Source organism: Oncorhynchus keta, chromosome 1, assembly GCF_023373465.1.
Source record: "Oncorhynchus keta strain PuntledgeMale-10-30-2019 chromosome 1, Oket_V2, whole genome shotgun sequence".
NCBI classification, from domain to species: Eukaryota; Metazoa; Chordata; class Actinopteri; order Salmoniformes; family Salmonidae; genus Oncorhynchus; species Oncorhynchus keta.
The window spans coordinates 52,300,757-52,324,257 of record NC_068421.1 but is presented as its reverse complement, the minus strand read 5'-3'; the positions used below and the strand labels follow the sequence as shown (position 1 = coordinate 52,324,257).

Here is a 23,501-nt window from a genome sequence, read left to right as displayed (position 1 = left end):
AATAAATTCTTATACAATGACGGCCTACTCCACCCAAATCCGGACAACGCTGGATCAATTGTGTGCCGCCCTATGGGCCAATCACGGCCGGATGTGATACAGCCTGGATTCGAACCAGGTACTATAGCGACGCCTCTTGCACTGAGATGCAGTGTCTTAGGCCACTGCGCCACTCGGGAGCCCATGTCTAGCCAATGCTTATGTTACCTACAGTATATAGCCTAAGTTAATATCTAAGTATTTGTTTATGAATTCAAATCAGTCAGTCCATGATGATAGCCTAGCTGATAATAGCCAAAGTTGACGAACTTGTCATTATCCTTAATTGGCCTGTTGGTTTTCAGATGTCTAAAAAGCCCCATAAGCCCCAAAGGCCCCATAAGGGAGTGGATGTCCCGCTTGCGGACATTTGCCACCACAGGGGTTTGGCCCTCCAATGCGGGCAACAGGCCAGCTCTGAGGTAGAAGTGGTGTGACCTCTCCAAAAGTATGTATTATGCCGAGATATTGGCAAAACATGCATAGGCCTATGACATTTGAACTTTGTGTTCATCTAGAAAAACATACCGTGTTACTAGAAATACCTGTCATTAAATGTATTTCGTTACCACTAATGAACAGCAACTGTATTATAATATACGGCCATCAAATTGTCATTGCATATTGTAACAAAGAGAGTATATGCACGGTCAAAGTCCCAAGCTGTGATCTTGTCAACCAATCACAACAGGTTAAGGAAAGGTCCAGAGAGAGCCAGAGTGCATCACCCCTTGATTCCCGGTTTCTGGTGTGGGGGATGGTTAGTGGGGTGAGCTGTTTGATAGTGCTGTGAGATGGGGAAGTCACCAACGGGGGGGAATTCCTAACGCAGGCTTTCCTTATGTATTGTTACAGATAGAGAATTGACCAATGCAGGTCCTTGCTAGCTCTGCTCCGGGGACTTCAGAGATGTCTGTGGATTTCATCCCTTGGAGGTACAATTAAATCAAGCTTACAGGCTAAAACCACATGTACTCTCTTTTACTGAAATTACCACACTGTAGTGCTGTCTCTGTATATTACTCCCTTTTAAGCAGGTCTCTACCATTGGACCTACTGGTCCAGCACCGACAACATCGCCAGCGCCTGCGTCTGAGTTAGCGGTCCAGACTCCTCCACTGAGGATTGTAATTGAGCTTGTTGTCAACATTACATTTTTTTTGTCACATTATTTTCCCTCAACTACTACGGCTCTGCTGCCATGATAGCACACTGATTCAGACCCAGGAGGTTGGGGGACATTTTAATTGGAGGGGACGGGCTTGTGGTGATGACTGGCGCAGAATCAGTGGAATGGTATGAAACACACAGTTTGTGTTTGATGCCCTTCCATTAGCGCCGTTCCAGGCATTATTATGGGCCATCCTCCCCTCAGCAGCCCCCACTGGATTCAAATAGTCGGATTGAATCGAGCTCTAGAACTTCCAGATGGAGATTGTTTTCGGCTGTTTGCATGAATGTTGTTATATGTTTGGATCCTGTCCCTCACTAAGAATCAGTCAGTTGCCATACCCACTTGTGGGTGTGAATGTTACTGTAACGTTACCATTTATTTTGCATGGCTGTACTGTAAGCTGTTTACATAGCTAGCAAATGTTAGCTAGATAGCTAACAAACTTAGCTAGCTGAATAGCATTTAAGACAATGAGCAATAACTTGGTAATGTTAGCGTATTGCATGATACTTTAGATCTCACCAACTTTGACAGTTCTATTACCTATGAAAATGAATGCTAGAGTTACTGTACCATTACCATGCAATGAACCTTGGGCCCCTAGGGTTTGTGTGTGTGTGTGTGTGTGTGTGTGTGTGTGTGTGTGTGTGTGGAATATTCTCCTAACCTTCAGAAAACTGGGCACATGAATGTTGTTGCAAGGTCCCATAAAAAGTGCCTAGTACATTAATGTTGTATATTCTGAGAACATTGTAATCACGTTCTAGATAAGTTCTACTCGGCATGCTGAAAAGGTTCTCAGAAGGTTTTGGCTAACATAGATAGAATGTTCCCAAAAACGAACGGAAAACTGGTCACTCAAACATTAGGGGAACGATACAAAAACCTTCTCTCTCCCTAGAAGTGTTAGCATGCCTAGCGGTTGCTATTTAAATGATACTGTTGGAAAACAAGTTGGCTCTACAGTTCATTCTCGATCGTGCACTCTCTGGACATCGCACATGTTTCTTAGTGGTTGGTTGGCTGAGTCAGCCAACGATGGAGGGGCGCGATGCTTTTTGCTGTGTCATTCTTTCTAAGAAGGAGAAGCTATACACGATTGGCTTATAATACATGGACGGTGATTGGACATGTTTGCAACGCCAGGATATTGAGTTTGATTCCTGGGACCACCCTTTTGTAAAAATGGACCCATGCATGAGTCGACTCGCTTTGGAAAAAAAGCATCCGCTAAATGGCATATATTATAATTAATATATTAGGCTGAGAGTTTTTTCTCTGGCTGAATCATACCGAAGACTGTACAAATGGGACCCAATGCGTCTCTGCTTGGCACTGCGATATACTCGCTTCCTGTCTAGGGGGTGTACTTGTACATCAAGCTGCCTTACGCTAGAGAAACAGGAGATCTGCTCCTATGAGACATTCCAGCTCGTACAAGGCAAGGCTACTGAACTAGCCCACTTGATTCACCCATTCAAGGGCTTGATGATTCATTGACAAGTTGAATTAGGTGTGCTAGCTGTGAAATAGTTCAAATAGGCTACATGGACGGTTTAAAACACCCCGACCTAGGCTACATAGATGTGAATTCTTATGTTATGCTTTAACATCCTCTGCTGGTAATTTGCTGTCATCACAAGAAAATATCTATTCTGCATTCACATAGGATTGATGTATATTTTTCCTTAAAAATGTTTTGGCCCAAACAGGCCCATTTTTAACACATTATTGCCCGCACATGCCTTTTATACCTCCCATGTGATAGTAATGGTGTGCGGATGTGGTTGGGCGCCTATTTTAATAAACCCATTGAACATACACCATCAAAAAGAAATCCATTATTAATTCATTTTAGGCAGGTCCTAAGAAACATAAGAGGAATAAAATGTTTTTTTTTTTCAAAAGAATAGAATGCCATATTTCGAGTTGAATTAGGTTACTTCCAAGTGAATTAAATCGTTAATTATGTTTGTTCTTTAAACAGATACACCTACCCCGATCATAGTTAACACAAATATTTTGTAGTAAGAATATAATGGAATATAACAGAATAAAAAATACAATATTTTCCCCACACAATTTGTGTCACGGGAAAGTGTGGAACCCCGGTTATAAAAAAAAGGTGATATTTTGAAACAGAGCCCAAGCCCACGCTTTTTTAAAACCACGTTTCATCTCTTTCCTACCCTCACTCCACTTTGTTAGGGAGCGGGCGTTAGGATCATGCATTGTGAGAGTATCTTCATCATGATACCCATACAAAATAATAGCAATCCTATTTTTAAAATCATGCAAGTCTCTTGATCATATTTCATAACCTCCTCCTGCTTTTGGAGTTGCCTATACGCGATCAAGCAAAAATATTTGGCCTACGCTTGATTTGGGCTTCATTATTGCATGCTAAATGTTTCTGATCAGTGGTTGCAACCTGGTCTAAGAGCATTTCGTATTATTATGTATGTAAATCTGAGATGAGCTATTTAGTATGATATGTTACATTTGGTATGGTTACACAAGACATATGGTTATTTAACCCTTTAATCTCCCTTATCATCGCTTATGTCCAACCACCCTGAGCACGCCCAATCTCTAGACTCGGAGGCTAAGCAGCGCTGGACTTGGTTAGTAGGCTATTTGGATGGGAGACCGGCTTGGTATATACTATATATCAGGGTGCATATTCATATAGTAGAGGAGTGCTGATCCAGGACCAGTTTTTCCTTTTAGATCATAATGAATAATTACATGGGGGGGGGGGTCAACTGAACCTGGGTCAGCATCGTTGGCCGGGGTAGGCCATCATTATAAATAAGAATGTTCTTCACTGACTTTCCTAGTTAAATAAAGGTGAAATAAAATTAAAAATAACATTTAAAAAGCATTCTGAGACGCTTCATGAATATGGACCCGTTTGCTGTGAACCCCTCAAGCTCAACTCTGGACGTCGAAGCCAGTGCCCCTGTATTATTTTTGTATTGTTCACCTCTAATCAGGGATTCAGACCAGGGACACCAGATGTGTGCAATGTAGTGATCAGGTAGAACAAAAAAACAGCAGGCTCTGAACCTCACAGGGAAAAGAATTGAGGACTCTGCTGTAAACCTTTTTACTGTTTCTTTCCCCAGCAGAGGGCAGTGGAACCCTATAGCTGAGGGCAGTGGAACCCTATAGCTGAGGGCAGTGGAACCCTAGCTGAAGCTATGAAAAAGTCCCATTATGCAATGCCAAAGTGGTAAAGTTACTACGGGGAGCCTATCCCCATATTTGAAGAAGTAATTAGGCATTTGTCCTCCTCTGTATCTATCCTAATATCCACTGTAGTACACACACTGTAAAAATGGTTCAGATCAATAATAACTATTTGAAAAGTACTTTTGATATGTTATACAAATACACCAGGCAAAGTATTTTAACCCTTGTTAAAATACCAATAGTGGGATTAACAACAGAATGAAAAGAACAAGACAAAATGACAATGATAATAAGTAATGGAAATAAAATATTAAAAAGTAACATTCTAAATGTATTGAAAAAGCAAAGAGGTTCATTTTACAATTGATCATGGTTGGACTGCTCAGTCCATGGTGCTCTGAAACTTCAAGAGCCAGACTAATACATGGATCCCCTTGAGGGAACATGAGTCACTCCCATCGGTTGTGAATCTACGGTGCTTCGGCGACTGCAAAGTCTCTGCAGAATAACCTTCAAGTGATTTCTGAACTTGATCCCAACAAATGCGTAGAAGACGGGGTTGAGACAGCAGTGGGAGAAAGCAATGAGTCGACACACGTAGAACCCATAGTCGAGCTTCATGCTGACCTCACAATTGTTGAAAGGTGCTACGGAGTAGTCGGTCAACAACCTCAGAAATATAACCACGTTGTAAGGTGCCCAGCCAAGGAAAAATACTGCCACGATACTAAAGATCAGTTTCACGGTTCGATTCCTCATGTGTGACCTTGACTTGAAGATTGCCTCCAATATTCTTACGTAGCAGAAACCCATAACTGCAAAAGCAGCCAAGAAGAAGACGTTCTGTTGGTATGTGCTCACTTCCCTCCACATTGGAACGCCGTATTCACAATGCAAATGTTTTTTTCCCCCGTGGGGATTCTCTTGGACAGAGCTGAAAATCAAAGCGGGGACGGCCAGACCAAAACTGATCGCCCAGATGATGAGAGAGACGGTGACCCCGTAGCAGCCCCTCCGGGAGCCGTGGTCGGACAGAGGATGCACCACGGCCAGGTAGCGGTGGATCGTCATGATGGTCAGGAACAAAACGCTGCTGTAGAAGCCTGCGTAGAAGACAAATGTCACAGTCTTGCAGAGGAACCAGCCAAAGGTCCAGCCCCAGATGTGGTAGGCTGCCCAGAAGGGCAGACCAAAGGTGAACACCAGGTCAGATAGGGCCAAGTTGAGAATGAAGATGTTGGTGAGAGACTTGAGGTTCTCGTACTTGGCCAGGATGGCCAGGATCAGGATGTTGCCCGCTAGACTCAGGATGGTCACCACAGAGAAGAAGGCAGGGGTGGCGATGGAGCCAAACTTGACAACACCTTCCTTGTTACAGACCTCATCTATATAGTTGTAATCATAAGTGATGTTTGTTTCGTAATCTCCCATGGTCAGGTTGGAAGCTGGAAAAGAAAAATGCTAATTATAATTATCAATGACTTCTTCATGCGTGTCCCTCTTTTAAAAACTGCAACACAAATCTCAAAATGACTTAACAATTTGCCTACAACTACAATTACAGAAATGTAAAAAAAGGTATACAAAAATGAATGAGGAAGAAGTCATGGAAGCATCTGAAACTGAAACAATTCAAATGTAACAACAGTCTTTTGGTATTGATCTATATCTTGGTTTGGCTAAAACTCTAGAGTCAAATTTGAAGGATTAGGCTCAATAAATTATTTACAAGATCAAACTTACCTGTTGTGTCTGTTCTTTCAGCTTAGCTTGATGGCCTCACGTTCCCATGTGCACAATGATACGAGGACCGTTGAGGTGTGATGTCGCTAAGGTAACAAAATAATCAGGTTTCTATTCCTCCTAGTTTGTTCCTGTGTACCTTTTTTGGAGCAAACATGAAATATCCTACAGTCTTAATTGCACTGCCGAAGGTATTTCCATTCTACGTAGGCGTGCAGTACATGAAAAACAAAAATATGTTTCATCTGTGGTTTAACTCAACAGGTTTACAACCAACCGATAAAGTAACTGTGCCATCAAAATAAGTGCAGTAGGCTAGCTGTACAAATACAATATCTAGTTGAAATATGTGTACTGTATCGTGTAGCATGTTACAATTAGGCTATCACCTGCTTTTAATGTTTTATAAAACAAACGTTCCTTTTTAAAATATTTTTTTTAACATAAAACACTTTCTTGTTCTTATTTTATTTTTCTTCTTCTTCTTCACTAAAGCCTATTTATTTTCTTACAAATCCTGCCTATATGACTGTGGGACAGTCCTGACAAATAAACCAGACATTCAAATCAAATCAAAATGTATTTGTCACATACACATGGTTAGCACATGTTAATGCGAGTGTAGAGAAATGCTTGTGCTTCTAGTTCTGACCATGCATTAATATCTAACAAGTAATCTAACCTAACCATTTCACAACAACTACCTTATACACACAAGTGTAAAGGAATGAATAAGAATATGTACATAAAAATATATGAATGAGTGATGGCCGAATGGCATAGGCAAGATGCAGTACAGTATATACATATGAGATGAGTAATGTAGGATATGTAAACATATAAAGTGGCATTGTTTAAAGTGGCTCGTGATACATTTATTACATCAATTTTTCCATTATTAAGGTGGCTAGAGTTGAGACAGTATGTTGGCAGCAGTCAACATACTGGCAGCAGAGGATGGCGTCTGTGTAATATTCATATGTGTAAACATACATTTTGTACAAAGTGTGCAAAACAAGACAGCCTGGGCCTGCAGCCTTGTGAGGGTTAACACGTTTAAATGTTTTATTCGTGTTGGCTGCAGTGAAGGGAGAGCCAGCAGGTTCTGTTAGCGGGCCGTGTCAGTGACACTGTATTGTCCTCAAAGCGAGCAAATAAGTTATTTAGTCTGTCTGGGAGCAAGACATCGTGGTCCGCGAGGGGGCTGGTTTTTCTTTTGTTGTCCGTGATTGACTGTCGACCCTGGCACATACCTCTCGTGTCTGAGCCGTTGAATTCCTACTGTAGTCACATGATTTTACTGTTTAACTTGTAATACTCTACAACCAAACTATAGCCTACATAACGAACCCTCTGTCCTGGTCCTGTTTCTCGCATTGTAAGTGGTTTAGCTACTTGTCAATCCAGTTATTGTTTCCGCCCCACATAGGAAGGTTGCGTATGGATGGTAACTTTCTGGATTTTCATGGATCGCCAAGTTTAAAGTACGTTTCTCTCTTAAATAATCAATGTCTATTTGTTGATATGAATATCAATGTGTCTTATGCAACTTCACTTCGAATGACAACTGATTTGGGGCTATATGCATACCAAGCATACTACACTCACGCGCGGTCACTTTGGATATCGATAATAACAACATTAGGCTAAATGTATCCTCTCTGAGTGGAACATATTTTTATCCTCATGGCTGAAACAATATTGTGGCCATCGCAAACTGTTGCGTAAGGACGGGAAACACCGAAAGGCGAAAACATTGTGCTATCAGTAGACCTTTAAACACGTATTTATCACTGAAAGTAGGTTATTTCGCACACGAAATCCCATCAAACACGAGAGACATGATCAATCGATTGCAGTAGCGTGTGCGAGACAAACAAATGCCGCGTTCATCTACCAGTCGGAACTAGGAAACTGAAATGTCCGACTTGGTAACTGGATGTTGTTATATTTGTGCTGCGTTCAACTACTTATCAAATTGGAAATTGCGTGTTTCCTAGTTCAGATTAGCGCTTGTTTTCGGGAAAGGCTCAGCTCTGACTGTTGCTCTGACTTGTTGCTCTGACTGGGCATGTGTCAACATGGTGTATTTTATTGATACGTTGTATAGTAGCCAGATTAGCACGTGGTCCTGTGTGAGACAAATGCAGTAGTCAGAATGGATCTCTATTTAATAAAATATTTCGATTTGTAGCGAACTTCAAAATACTTCACCCTGGGGATCGAACTTGATCATAATAAACTAATTTTTAGAGCCCAGAATTATTTCTGGGACGTTCTGGCGATCGTAATTGAAATAGGCTTTCTTGGGCATACCAGTGTTATTGGCACCGCTAGTTTGCTACGCAGTAGCCGACCAGTTTAGCTCGTGACTTGATCCAGACCGGACAGGGGCCTGCGCCCTATCCTTAACTCTTCAAATAAAATGAAATGTTATTTGTCACATGCTTCGTAAACAACAGGCGGAGAACTAACAGTGGGAATGCGTAGGCTACTTTTCAGTGATCCATATTAAATGGAGCCCAATGCTGAGAGGAAAGAGGGGGGATAGACTGCGGGCAGTTTTGTTTAATTGTGTTATGTTGTTCTCTTTTCTTTTGTTTCCTTATTTAATTATTTGTACTCGTTTCATTTCTTTACATACTTACACACAACACCTCATGTATGCACTCTATAAACAGCCTACAACTTAGATCAAATAACATGTAGTCTATTACACTCATCCATGCTATCCTAAATGCATACACCCATGCAAAATCATGTGCACAAGTCTGTGTGTGTGTGCATGTGCTTGCATGTGTATGTGTAAACACACACAAGCAGGTTTTTAGAACATTTTGAAAATGTATCCAATTTGTAAGTCGCTCTGGATAAGAGCGTCTGCTAAATGACTTAAATGTAATGTAAATGTATTAAAAATCCAAAACGTTATGACATTTACATGGGTTCATGTAAATCAGATCTTTTTGCAGATCTTTTTGCTTAGTACTTTGTTGAAGCACCTTTGGTAGCGATTACAGCCTTGGGTCTTCTTGGGTATTTTTATTTATTTTATATTTAACCTATATTTAACCAGGCAAGTCAGTTTAAGAACAGATTCTTATTTACAATGACGGCCTAGGAACAGTGGGTTAACTGCCTTGTTCAGGGGCAGAACGACAGATTTTTTTTTTTTACCTTGTCAGCTCAGGGATTCAATCGAGCAACCTTTCAGTTACTGGCCCAACTCTCTAACCACTGCCTGCCGCTACAAGTTTAGCACACCTGTATTTGGGGGAGTTTCTCCCATTCTTCTCTGCAGATGGGGAGCATCGCTGCACAGCTGTTTCAGGTTTCGCAAGAGATGTTCAATTGGGTTCAAGTCCGGGCTCCGGCTGGCCCACTCAAGGACATTCAGAGACTTGTCCCGAAGCCACTTCTGCGTTGTCTTGGCTGTGTGCTTAGGGTCGTTGTCCTGTTGGAAGGTGAACCTTCGCCCCTGTCTGAGGTCCTGAGCGCTCTGGAGCAGGTTTTCATTAAGGATCTCTCTGTACTTTGCTCCGTTAATCTTTCCCTCGATCTCCCAGTACCTGCCGCTGAAAAACACCCGCACAGCCTGATGCTGCTGCCACCACCGCGCTTCACTGTAGGGATCGTGCCAGGTTTCCTTTAGGCCTGGCATTCAGGCCAAATAGTTAAAATCTTGGTTTCATCAGACCAGAGAATCTTGTTTCTCATGGTCTGAGAGTCCTTTACGTGTCTTTTGGCAAACTCCAAGCAGGCTGTCATGTGCCTTTAACTGAGGAGTGGCTTCAATCTGGCCACTCTACCTTAAATGCCTGATTGGTGTAGTGCTGCAGAGATGGTTGTCCTTCTGGAAGGTTGTCCCATCTCTACAGAGGAACTCTGGAGCTCTGTCAGTGTGACTATCGGGTTCTTGGTCACCTCTCTGACCAAGGCGCTTCTCTCCCGATTGCTCAGTTTGGCTGGTCGGCCAGTTCTAGGAAGAGTCTTGGTGGTTCCAAACTTCTTATATTGAAGAATGATGGAGGCTGTATCAATATGCTTTGTGTTGTAGTCACGACAGACAAAGATATACACTACCGTTCAAAAGTTTGGGGTCACTTAGAAATGTCCTTGTTTTTGAAAGAAAAGCACATTCTTTGTCCAAAATAACATCAAATTGATCAGAAATACAGTATAGACATTGTTAATGTAGTAAATGACACTTGTAGGTGGAAACGGCTGATTTTTAATGAAATATCTACATAGGCCCATTATCAGCAACCATCACTCCTGTGTTCCAATTGCACGTTGTGTTAGCTAATCCATTTTTAAAGGCTAATTGGTCATTAGAAAACCTTTTTGCAATTATGTTAGCATGGCTGAAAACTGTTGTTCTGATTAAAGAAGCAATAAAACTGTCCTTCTTTAGACTAGTTAAGTATCTGGAGCATCAACATTTGTGGATTCAATTAGAGGCTCAAAAGGGCCAGAAACAAAATTTTCTTCAGTCTTGTTCTGAGTCTTGTCTAGTCTTGTTCTGAGAAATGAAGGCTATTCCATGCAAGAAACTGAAGATCTCGTACAACGCTGTGTACTCCCGTAACAGAAGAGCACAAACTGTCTCTAACCACAATAGAAAGAGAAGTGGGAGGCCCCTGTGCACAACTGAGCAAGAGGACAAGTAGATTAGTGTTTAGTTTGAGAAACAGACAAGTCCTCAACTGGCAGCTTCATTAAATAGTACCTGCAAACCAACAGTCTCAACGTCAACAGTGAAGAGGCGACCCCCGGGATGCTGGCCTTCTCGGCAGAGTGGCAAAAAAAAAGATGAACTATATACACTACCGTTCAAAACTTTGGGGTCACTCAGAAATATCCTTGTTTTTGAAAGAAAAGCAAAAACAAATTCCATTAAAATAACATCAAATTGATAAATACAATGTAGTCATTGTTAATGTTGTGAATGACTATTGTCGCTGGAAACGGCTGATTTTGAACGGTAGTGTATATAGTTAAGCAAACTGTACTTTGCATGTCGTTAACAAGCACATCCAGTACATGAAGACGATAAGAAGCAGTTAGTTTCCGTTTCATGTGTGACATCATTTTAACCTACAAAGGCAGACTCCACCTAACTTTGGCTTGTAGTCCAAGTCTGCAATAAACTTGAATGTGAACTGAATGATTAATGTCTGCCTTTCCATTGACGTTATTCATTTTTTAAAAATGTACATTCACACAAAGTCACAAAGTTCAGATGGCCCAACCAGACCTTGTGTGGAGAGTGCTGATTACATCTGGAGGTGCTTGACCTGCGATGTTTGGAACTTGTTGTTGAGGTGCAGCGTCCACTCCTGGGCGTCAGCACCTCAACAGTGGGGAGATCCTCCTCTATTTCTCTGCTCTTCCTCAGGTGTCTCCTGTTCTTCCCGAAGACTTGTCCCTGTTTTGCCTTCACCTCGTTGGACCTTTGCTCCAAAGGTCTGACTACTGTGGCCCTCTGCCAGCACTGTTTCTGTCCTGTTGAGTGGCTGAACTCTCACCCTGTCATCTCATTGGCAGCTCTGTTTGATCCTTAGCAGAGGTGTCGTAGTACTTTGCCTGTCTCTGCTGTCTGCCTTTGAACTTCTCCTGCTGACATCTTGTCATCACCGTTCAGATTTTTACTCATTAGCAGTAGTGTCTTTGTACATCATCCCATGAGCTCCATTGCAGGGCTGCTGTCTGTTCCTTGTGACAAGGTATTTCTGTGATCCAGGTATGGGTCAGAACCTACTCTCTTTGCTTTTGCCATTAGTCTTTTGGCTGTTTTCCACATTCCCATTTAATTTGCGGGTATCCTGTATACCGGCTATTCCCAAACTGAGGTATGCGAATGCCGTCGGGAGTACGCCAAATAAAAATGTGATTCACATTTTCCGAACAGCCCGTTTAGATTTTCCAACAGGGCTATACATTTAGGTGACGTTTTTTTCTCGCCTGAGTAGCCTCGTTTCACTGCCAAACATGAAACCATCTAGTGTTCAGCGAAATAACAACACAATGTCATACAGGTAGCCTAGTCAAATAATGAACATCCAATCACATTAACCTCTACTCTCTTGCAGGAATTCTAAGTATGTAGCTAAACGTAGCTGCTGCTCATTCCGTTTGCTCAAACATGGATAAATGGTTAAGAAAAGTAAGGCCCGCGTCCATAGAGACACATACCAGCTCTACTGGTAGTACTACTACCAGCTTTACTACACCTGCACCTGGCGACGACACAAGTTGTTTTGCTTCCACGAGCACATCCAATGCTAGCATCAGTAATTCTACATTTGTTAGCCCAGCTAGCATGGACACTGACAGTTGTGAATCTGATGCAGTCGAAGAGCTACTGCCCCCTTACCCGAAAGCACTGAATAACAGACAGGGACGTTGGACCATCGAAGAGATATATAATGAGAACTACATTGATTTGGGGTTCACTTATATTGGGAGTAGTGCCTTTCCTCAGCCACACACAGTGTGTTGTATGTGCAACAGTACAACTCAATGAAACCCTCACTCTTGCGCAGACATTTAGAAATGAAACCACAGAAGCCACAGGAGTTTTTTCAGCGATAATTCATGACTTTCGAGTCGTAAGACATGTATAAAAGCAACAGATATCATTATTAAGAAGGGGCTAGAAGGGTCTTATATGGTGAGCTACCGAGTGGCTTGGACAGGCAAGCCCCATACTATTATGGAGGACTTAATTGTTCCTGCTGCTGCGGATATGGCTGGTACAATGCTGGGGGAAAAGGCCCAAAAAACTATACAGACAATGACTTCATCAAACACTGTTTCACAACGCATCAGTGACATGGCAGGAGATGTTTTGAAACAATGACTGGGCTGGGTTGGTCAACCAATATGGCGGGCCTGGCACAGCTCCTGGTATATGTCTGTTACGTTTATGGGGGGTCAATTAAGGAAGACATCATCTTCTAGAAACCAGGACAACAGGAGAGGATCTTTTTAAAGTACTGGACAGCTTTGTGACATCAAATGGACTTCGGTGGTCAAGATGTGTTGATGTCTTTACTGATGGCGCAAAAGCCATGACAGGGAGACATAGTGGAGTGGTAAGGCACTTGCAAACAGTTGATCCTGACACCACTTGGGTCCACTGCAGCATCCACTGAGAGGCTCTTGCTGCCAAGGGAATGCCTGACAGCTTGAAAGACGTTTTGGACACTGCAGTGAAAATAGTTAATTTTGTCAAAGCAAGGCCCCTGAATTCTTGTTTATTTTCTGCATATGGGCAGCGACCATGTAACGCTTTTACAAAATACAGAAGTGCGCTGGTTATCAAGGGGCAAAGTATTGACACATTTTATTTATTTATTCAGCGACGAGCTTAAAGTCTTCTTTTACTGACCATGATTTTCATTTTCTGACTGCTTGCATGACGACTTGTTTCTCACACGACTGGCCTATCTGGGTGATGTTTTTTCTCACCTGAATTATCTGAATCTAGGATTACAGGGACTCTGCAACTATATTCAATGTGCGGGACAAAATTGCAGCTATGATTAAGAAGTTGGAGCTCTTCTCTGTCTGCATTAACAAGGACAACACACAAGTCTTTCCATCATTGTATGATTTATTTGTGTGCAAATTAACTCAAGCTTACAGACAATGTCAAATGTGATATAGCGAAGCACCTGAGTGAGCTGGGTGCGCAATTACACAGGTACTTTCCCGAAACGGACGACACAAACAACTGGATTCGTTATCCCTTTCATGCCCTGCCTCCAGTCCACTTATCAATATCTGAACAAGAGAGTCTTTTCGAAATTATTTTTTAACTTATTTAAGACTGAGACTCTCTCCAATACAACCCAACATTGCAGAGTTATTTGCATCCTTTCAAGCACACCCTTCTCATGAACCTGTGGTGAGTTATTCACAATATTTGATGAACAAATAAGGTTTTATATATAAGATGGCTAAATAAAGAGCAAAATGATTGATTATTATTATTTGTGCGCCGGTCCTATAAGAGCTCTTTGTCACTTCCCACGAGCCGGGTTGTGACACCTCACACTCATTCTTATATTTAATAAATGTATCGTATCGTGTGTGTGTGTGTGGCAGGCTTACAATGATGGCAAAAACAACATTTGAGAATGCTCTGACCCTGGTGCAAGAGGGGGTATGTAGCTCGAGGTTGAATGTTTGAAGGGGTACGGGACTATAACATGTTTGGGAACCACTGTAGACAATGTTTTGTGTGTTTTAAAGTCCCAAGCCTTGCTGAAACTTCAGAACTCTTTTGACGAGTACTGACCAAATGGTCAACTTCCTAGAAGTTTGAGAGATGATCAACTGTGACCGTGTAGTCTCTGTCGTTGAACTGGAACAGGTCGTTTCTCCCAGGGATAATTGGGTGCTTCGTGTGGGCTCAGCGTCTCTTTCTGTTGCTTCACACCCCATGCAGTGCAGGTGCTACATTGTTCCGTCTATGTTCTCAGCTGTGCATTCATGCCCGGCCAGTAGACACACTCGTGGGCTTTTCATAGACATATCTCAATTCCTATGTGTGAGGAATGGGATTCTCTGCATTTTCTCTGACCTGAGGGCAGCATGCACAACGACTCGCTCACCTCTGAAGATAACTACATTAGGGTCTCTGACCCTATAGGCTGTCTCGTCGTTGTCGTGATCAGGCCTACCACTGTTGTGTCATTAGCAAACTTAATGATGTGGAGTCGTGCCTGGCCGTGCAGACATGAGTAAACAGGGAGCACAGGAGAGGACTGAGCATGCACCTCTGAGGGGCCCCTTTGTTGAGGATCAGCATGGAGGATGTGTTGCTACCTTACCCTTACCACCTGGGGGCGACCCGTCATGAAGTCCAGGATCCAGTTGCAGAGGGAGGTGTTTATTAATGTGCTTTGAGGGCACTATGGTGTTGAACGCTGAGCTGTAGTCAATGAATAGCATTCTCACATAGGTGTTCCTTTTTTCCAGGTGGGAAAGGGCAGTGTGGAGTGCAATAGAGATTGTATCATCTGTGGATCTGTTAGGGTGGTATGCAAATTAGAGTGGGTCTAGGTTTTCTGGGATAATGGTGTTGATGTGAGCCATGACCAGCCTTCCAAAGCACCTCATGGCTACAGATGTGAGCGCTACGCGTCGGTAGGCAGGTTACCTTAGTGTTCTTGGGCACAGCGACTATGATGGTCTGCTTAAAACATGTTGGTATTACAAACTTGGACAGGGAGAGGTTGAAAATGTCAGTGAAGACACTTGCCAGTTGGCTAGCACATACTTACAGTACACGTCCTGGTAATCCGTCTGGCTCTGCGTCCTTGTGAATGTTGACCTGTTTAAAGGTTTTACTCGCATCGGCTGTGGAGAGCGTGATCACAGCTGGTGCTCTCATGCATCTTTCAGTGTTATATTCCTTGAAGCGAGCATGGAAGTAGTTTAGCTCATCTGGTAGGCTTGTGTCACTGGGCAGCTCTTGTCTGTGCTTCCCTTTGTAGTCTGTAATAGTTTGCAAGCCCTGCCACATCCGACAAGCGTCAGAGCTGGTGTAGTATGATTCGATCATAGTCCTGAATTGACGCTTTGCCTGTTTGATGGTTCATCGGAGGGCATAGCGGGATTTCTTATAAGCTTCTGAGTCCCGCTCCTTGAGAGCGGTAGCTTTAGCCTTTAGCTCAGTGCAGACGTTGCCTGTAATCCATGGCTTCTGGTTGGGGTATGTACGTACGGTCACTGTGGGGACGACTTGATCAGTGCACTTTTTGACGAACCCAATGACTGATGTGGTGTTTTCCTCAATGCCATCGGAAGAATCCCGGAACATATTCCAGTCTGTGCTAGCAAAACAGTCCTGCAGCTTAGCATCTGCTTCATCTGAAGCCTCTGGATGAGCGTTTTCCTGTTTGCTTATGGCGGAATACAGCTCATTAATTGCGGTCCTAGTTCCAGCATCGGTCTGTAGTGGTATGCAGACAAAAAATACAGATGATAAACTCTCTAGGTAGTTAGTGTCATCTACAGCTTATCATGAGATACTCTACCTCAGGCCAGCAAAACCTTGAGACTTCCTTAGATATCGTGCACCAGCTGTTGTTAACAAACATACATAGTCCGTCACCCCTTGTCTTACCAGACGCCGCTGTTATATTCAGCCGACACAGCGTATAACCAGCCAGCTGTATGTTGATAATTTCGTTATTCAGCCTCGATTCCGTGAAGCATAAGATATTACGGTTTTTAATGTCCCATTGGTAGTTTAGTCTTCCTCGTAGGTTGTCGATTTTATTTTCCAATGATTACCCGTTAGCTAGTAAAACGGAAGGCAGTGGGGGTTTGTTCGATCACCTACGAATTCTCCGAAGGCAGCCAGACCTCCGTTCTCATTTTCTCTGTCTTCTCCTCACCCAAATGACGTGGATTTGGGCCTGTTCCCGGGAAAGCAGTATGTCCCTCACGTTGGACTTTTTAAAGGACAAAAAAGCTTCTGACAGTTCGTGGTGAGTAATGCTGTTCTGATGTCCAAAAGTTATTTTCGGTTATAAGAGACAGTAGCAGCAACATTATGTACAAAACTAAGAAATACGTTTTTTTTAAAACACAGTTGGCGCCATGATACATTCCACCAAACTAAATTACAGTCGTGGCCAAAAGTTTTGAGAATGACACAAGTATTAAATTCCACAAAGTTTGCTGCTTCAGTGTCTTTAGATATTTTTGTCAGATGTTACTATGTAATACTGAAGTATAATTACAAGCATTTCATAAGTGTCAAAGGCTTTTATTGAGAATTACATGAAGTTGATGCAGAGAGTCAATATTTGCAGTGTTGACCCTTCTTTTTCAAGACCTCTGAAATCCGCCCTGGCATGCTGTAAATTAACTTCTGGGCCACATCCTGACTGATGGCAGCCCATTCTTGCATAATCAATGCTTGGAGTTTGTCAGAATTTGTGGGGTTTTGTTTGTCCACCCGCCTCTTGAGGATTGACCACAAGTTCTCAATGGGATTATGGTCTGGGGAGTTTCCTGGCCATAGACTCAAAATATCGATGTTTTGTTCCCCGAGCCACTTAGTTATCACTTTTGCCTTATGGCAAGGTGCTCCATCATGCTGGATAAGGCATTGTTCGTCACCAAACTGTTCCTGGATGGTTGGGAGAAGTTGCTCTCGGAGGATGTGTTGGTACCATTCTTTATTCATGGCTGTGTTCTTAGGCAAAATTGTGAGTGAGCCTACTCCCTTGGCTGAGAAGCAGTCCCACACATGAATGGTCTCGGGATGCTTTACTGTTGGCATGACACAGAACTGATGGAAGTGCTCACCTTGTCTTCTCCGGACAAGCTTTTTTCCGGATGCCCCAAACAATCGGAAAGGGGATTCATCAGAGAAATTGACTTTACCCCAGTCCTAAGCAGTCCAATCCCTGTACCTTTTGCTGAATATCAGTCTGTCCCTGATGTTTTTCCTGGAGAGAAGCTTTGCTGCCCTTCTTGACACCAGGCCATCCTCCAAAAGTCTTTGCCTCACTGTGCATGCACTCACACCTGCCTGCTGCCATTCCTGAGCAAGCTCTGTTCTGGTGGTGCCCCGATCCCACAGCTGAATCAACTTTAGGAGACTGTCCTGGCACTTGCTGGACTTTCTTGGGCGACCTGAAGCCTTCTTCACAACAATTGAACTGCTCTCCTTGAAGTTCTTGATGATCAGATAAATGGCTGATTTAGGTCCAATCTTACAGGCAGCCATATCCTTGCCTGTGAAGCCCTTTTTGTGCAAAGCAATGATGACGGCACGTGTTTCCTTGCAGGTAACCATGTTTGACAGAGGAAGAACAACGATTCCAAGCACCACCCTCCTTTTGAAGCTTCCAGTCTGTTATTCGAACTCACTCAGCATGACAGAGTGATCTCCAGCCTTGTCCTCGTCAACACTCAGACCTGTGTTAACGAGAGAATCACTGACATGATGTCAGCTGGTCCTTTTGTGGCAGGGCGGAAATATTTTTTTCGGATTCAGGTCCTTTGCATGGCAAAGAGGGACTTTGCAATGAATTGCAATTCATCTGATCACTCTTCATAACATTCTGGAGTATATGCAAATTGCCATCATTCAAACTGACGCAGCAGACTTTGTGAAAATTAATATTTGTGTCGTTCTCAAAACTTTTGGCTACGACTGTACACGATTAATTTCCAGGTCAGAGCGAAATTACAATCATCAATGTCTATTTTGTCCAGAGGTTTCTGTGCATTTTCCATGGCGATTTATTTGTAGATTGAAATGTTAGTTACTCATGAATCTGCTTGTGTCCAGTAGCCAGTTAGCTTTTAGCATAGACTCACTCACGATAGTCAGCTAGCGTTGACGTTAGGCTCAATGACTAGCTTGTAAATGCGGTACTTTTGCAAACTGCCGCCCGGGATGTATTCTTCATTTACGTCGATGAGATCCAGGTTCTTTAGAGTACCCCTGCCACCATGTTTCAATTTTCTTTTGTGTCTTGGCCACGACAGACACAGATGTAGTTAAGCAAACTTTACTATGCATGTTGTCAACCAGCACATCCAGTACATGAAGACGGTAAGTAACAATTGGTTTCCGTGTCCTGTGTAATATCAATATGATTAACATCAATATTGCTACAGAGGCCACTGTGTTCTTTGGGACCTTCAATGCTGCAGACATTTTGTCGGTACCCTTCCCCAGATCTGTGCTTCAATACAATCCTGTCTTGGAGCTCTACGGACGGTTTCTTCAACCTCATGGCTTGGTTTTTGCTCTGACAGGTGTGCGCCTTTCCAAATAATGTCCAATCAATTGAATTTACCACAGGTGGACTCCAATCACGGTGTAGAAACATCTCAAGGATGTTCAATGGAAACAGGATGAGCTCAAATTCGAGTCTCATAGCAAAGGGTCTGAATTCTTATGTAAATATGGTATTTCTGTTTTTCATTTTTAATAAATGAGCAATAATTTCAAAAAATCTAATTTTGCTCGGTCATTATTGGGTATTGTGTGTAGATTGATGAGGGAAACAATAATAATATTTTCATCCATTTTAGAATGTTGTAACGTAACAAAATCTGGGAAACATTTGAATACTTTCCGAATGCACTGTATATTGTCCCCTTTGTCTAATCACTATTATTATCATTATTATTGAGTATTTATTATAGTTTTTTTTATACTGTTATTGTTGATGTTGTCTCACTTTGCTTTAGCAACAGTGGCTTTGTTAGTCACGCTGAGCGAGAGAGAGGCTGTCACAGACACAGCTGACTGAATTGAGAAGTGTGATATTTTAGAAATATTTCATAGATATATTTTTAGCCTTTTTTAGCCTGGAGGAACAGCTGCTGTGGTAAATGACTCTACCTCTATGCAACCAAGCAGCCATGAACACCATGTACTAAAAGCGATGCTGAGTTTAATGTGGAGCTCATAGTAAAACTCACAAACTAAAATAAAAGTACATCTAATTCTTTCATTCTCAGTCCAACACTGAGCTCTCAGAGGCTTATGAGTTCAAACCACAAGTTGGGAAGCACAACATTGTCTTCAGCAATACCTTGAAATGGGTAATGAATGTGTGTATATACAGTACCAGTCAAAAGTTTAGACATCACCTACTCATTAAAGGGGTTTTCTTTATTTTTCCTATTTTCTACACTGTAAAATAATAGTGAAGACACAAACTATGAAATAACACATATGGAATCATGTAGTAACCAAAGAAGTGTTCAACAAATCAAAATATATTTGAGATTCTTCAAAGTAGCCACCCTTTGCCTTGATGACAGCTTTGCACACTCTTGGCATTCTCTCAACCAGCTTCAACTGGAATGCTTTTCCAACAGTCTTGAAGGAAATAAATTCCATAATTTGAACTTTTAACAAAGCACACCTGTTAATTGAAATGCATTCCAGGTGACTACCTCAAGATGGGTTGAAAGAATGCCAAGAGTGTGCAAAGCTGTCATCAAGGCAAAGGTTGGCTGCTTTGATGAATCTCAAATATAAAATATAATTTGATTTCAACACTTTTTTGGTTACTACATGATTCCATATGTGTTAGTTCATAGTTTTGATGTCTTCACTAATATTCCACAATGTAGAAAATAGGAAAAATAAAGAAAAACCCAGTAATAAGCATGTGTGTCCAAACTTTTGTCTGGTACTGTATACACTACCATTCAAAAGTTTGTGGTCACTTAGAATGTCCTTGTTGTCCATGAAAACATACATGAAATGAGTTGCAAAATGAATAGGAAATATAGTCAAGACGTTGACAAGGTTATAAATAATGATTTTTAATTTAAATAACAATTGTGTCCTTCAAACTTTGCTTTCGTCAAAGACTCCTCCATTTGCAGCAATTACCTTTGGCATTCTAGTGGTCAATTTGTTGAGGTAATCTGAAGAGATTTCACCCCATGCTTCCTGAAGCACCTGACACAAGTTGGATTGGCTTGATGGGCACTTCTTACTTACCATACGGTCAAGCTACTCCAACAACAGCTCAATAGGGTTGAGCTCCGGTGACTGTGCTGGCCACTCCATTACAGACAAGAATACCAGCTGACTGCTTCTTCCCTAAATAGTTATTGCATAGTTTGGAGCTGTACTTTGGGTCATTGTCCTGTTGTATGAGGAAATTGGCTCCAATTAAGCACTGTCCACAGGGTATGGCATGGTGTTGCAAAATGGAGTGATAGCCTTACTTTTTCAGGATCCCTTTTACCCTGTACAAATCACCCACTTTTCCACCACCAAAGCACCCCCAGACCATCACATTGCCTCCACCATGCTTGACAGATGGCGTCAAGCACTCCTCCAGCATCTTTAAATTTTTTCTGCGTCTCACGAATGTTGTTCTTTGTGATCCGAACACCTCAAACTTAGATTTGTCTGTCCATAACACTTTTTTCCAATTTTCCTCGTGTTCTTTTTCCCATCTTAATCTTTTATATTTATTGGCCAGTCTGAGATATGGCTTTTTCTTTGCAACTCTGCCTAGAATGCCAGCATCCCGGAGTCGCCTCTTCACTGTTGACATTGAGACTGGTGTTTTGCGGGTACTATTTAATGAAGCTGCTAGTTGAGGACTTGTGAGGCGTCTGTTTCTCAAACTAGACACTCTAATGTACTTGTCCTCTTTCTCAGTTGTGCATCGGGGCCTCCCACTCCTCTTTCTATTCTGGTTAGGGCCAGTTTGCGCGGTTCTGTGAAGGGAGTAGTTCACAGCATTGTATGAGATCTTCAGTTTCTTGGCAATTTCTCACATGGAATAGCCATAATTTCTCAGAACAAGAATAGACTGATGAGTTTCAGAAGAAAGGGCTTTGTTTCTGGCCATTTTGAGCCTGTAATTGAACCCACAAATTCTTATGCTCCAGATACTCAACTAGTCTAAAGAAGGTCAGTTTTATTGCTTTAATCAGCACAACAGTTTTCAGCTCTGCTAACATAATTGCAAAAGGGTTTTCTAATGCTCAAGTAGCCTTTTTAAAATGATAAACTTGGATTAGCTAACACAACGTGCCATTGGAACACGGGTATGATGGATTAAAAAATCTGCCGTTTCCAGCTGCAATAGTCATTTACAACATTAACAATGTCTACCCTGTATTTGTGATCCATTTGATGTTATTATAATCAACAAAATGTGCTTTTTCTTTCAAAAACAAGAATATTTCTAAGTGACCCCATACTTTTGAATGGTTGTGTGTGTGTGTGTGTGTGTGTGTGTGTGTGTGTGTGTGTGTGTGTGTGTGTGTGTGTGTGTGTGTGTGTGTGTGTGTGTGTGTGTGTGTGTGTGTGTGTGTGTGTGTGTGTGTGTGTGTGTGTGTGCGCGTGCATCCATGCGTGTTTACGTGCATTTGTGTGTGATAGAGTGAGTGACTGACAGACAGACTGTATGAAAGAGGGAAAGGGATGTAGTAAATGTGTGTGTGTACCTATGTGCTTGTCTTTTGTTTCTGACTGTCCCTCTGATTCTCTGATTCAGCAGGCTGTTTATGACCCGGTGAACTGGTTGCCGGGGAGCGAGTCTGACCATGGCTGCCGGTGAGGCTTTGGGGGAGAGCCAGCTTCGGAGGATTATCAGAGATCTGCATGGTACGTTGCCATTGAGTGTGCGTGAGGCTGCGTGTGGTTGCTCGCATCAGTCGCTTTGTGACAACGAGTGCGTCCGGGCCTGTGTAAATGTGACAGGGGGAGACCCCCACTGTCTGCTGCCAGCGAGTGACAAAGAGGGAGAGAAATAGAGAAGGATCATAGAGGTCAAGTGACAGAGGGGTTGCAGTGGCCTGGATGTGACTGGCTTGACATTGGCTACAATCCAGACAGCATTTCTTTCCACACTTTGGTTGTCCCTGCTCCTCATTGGGAGGACATCATTGAGCCGACCCTCTCCCCCACCCCCCTGGGGTGTGCTCCCTAGAGTGTTGTGGGGGCGACCCAAAAGGCCCTGTCAGCATTTCAGCAGGAGAGAGGGGGTGCTCAGCCTCCCGTCGATCGTCTTTCCATTTATTTATTTTTACGCTGGATGAGAGGCAGGTGGGTTAATGTGCTGAGCTGGGATGTGTGAGAAAGGTGGAAGGGGACTGGAGAAGGTTTTTGTGGAGGTAGAGATGTAAGGAGGATGTGGGGAGACATGCCAGGTTGGACATGCTGAGCTTTCGACTCCCATCTGTTTTGACCTGTATATGATCTGGAAGCCATTTAAATGTATCGCAGTCAGTGTGGGACCTCAGTTTGTTTGTCATTGAATGGTGGAGCTGTAATAAGCACAGAAACCCTGGAATTTCTAGAACCTAACTAAACATGTTTTATTTATTTAACTAGGCAAGTCAATTAAGAACAAATTCTGGGCCTCCCGTTGTACTGCAGCGCCAGCTGTGCCATCAGAGTCCCAGGGTTCGCGCCCAGGCTCTGTCGTAACCGGCCGCGACCTGGAGGTCCGTGGGGCGAAGCACAATTGGCCTAGCGTCGTCCTGGTTAGGGAGGGCTTGGTCGGTAGGGATGTCCTTGTCTCATCGGTTGGATGTGCGCTGTGTTAAGAAGCAGTACGGCTGGTTGGGTTGTGTATCGGAGGACGCATGACTTTCAACCTTTGTCTCTCCCGAGCCCGTACGGGAGTTGTAGCGATGAGACAAGATAGTAGCTACTACAACAATTGGATACCACGAAATTGGGGAGAAAAAAGGGGTAAAATAAAAAATAAAAAATAAAGAACAAATTCTGATTTACAATGATGGCATACCGGGTAACAGTGGGTTAACTGCCCTTTTTCAGGGGCAGACACATTTTGACCTTGTCTGCTTAGGGATTCGATCC

At 42.7% G+C, this 23,501-nt stretch overlaps 2 protein-coding genes across 4 annotated transcripts in view; one reads left to right on the top strand and one right to left on the bottom strand.

Annotated features, from left to right (window-relative positions):
- Positions 1-1,042: 1,042 nt before the first annotated feature.
- LOC118387462 (chemokine XC receptor 1-like) lies at positions 1,043-6,265 on the bottom strand. Its single transcript, XM_035775858.2, has 2 exons — positions 6,152-6,265; positions 1,043-5,853 (listed from the first exon to the last, which is right to left on the bottom strand). The coding sequence occupies exon 2, from the start codon at positions 5,837-5,839 to the stop codon at positions 4,826-4,828; it is 1,014 nt and encodes a 337-aa protein (XP_035631751.1). The 5' UTR covers positions 5,840-5,853; positions 6,152-6,265; the 3' UTR covers positions 1,043-4,825.
- A 1,239-nt stretch (positions 6,266-7,504) lies between these two features.
- The window catches only part of LOC118387451 (FYVE and coiled-coil domain-containing protein 1-like), a 52,301-nt gene continuing 36,304 nt past the window's right edge, over positions 7,505-23,501 (top strand). For 2 of the 3 annotated variants that reach the window (XM_052527389.1, XM_052527376.1), the window contains exons 1-2: positions 7,505-7,635; positions 22,171-22,280. In XM_052527389.1, the coding sequence (XP_052383349.1) occupies positions 22,220-22,280 (61 nt within the window). In that variant the 5' untranslated portion in view covers positions 7,505-7,635; positions 22,171-22,219. The remainder of the gene's footprint in view (positions 7,636-22,170; positions 22,281-23,501) is intronic. The other variant, XM_035775831.2, reaches the window with a different exon arrangement.

Excerpts from the sequence above, each read along its gene's own strand:
- LOC118387462 (XM_035775858.2), bottom strand. The coding sequence starts at position 5,839 with ATGGGAGATTACGAAACAAACATCACTTATGATTACAACTATATAGAT.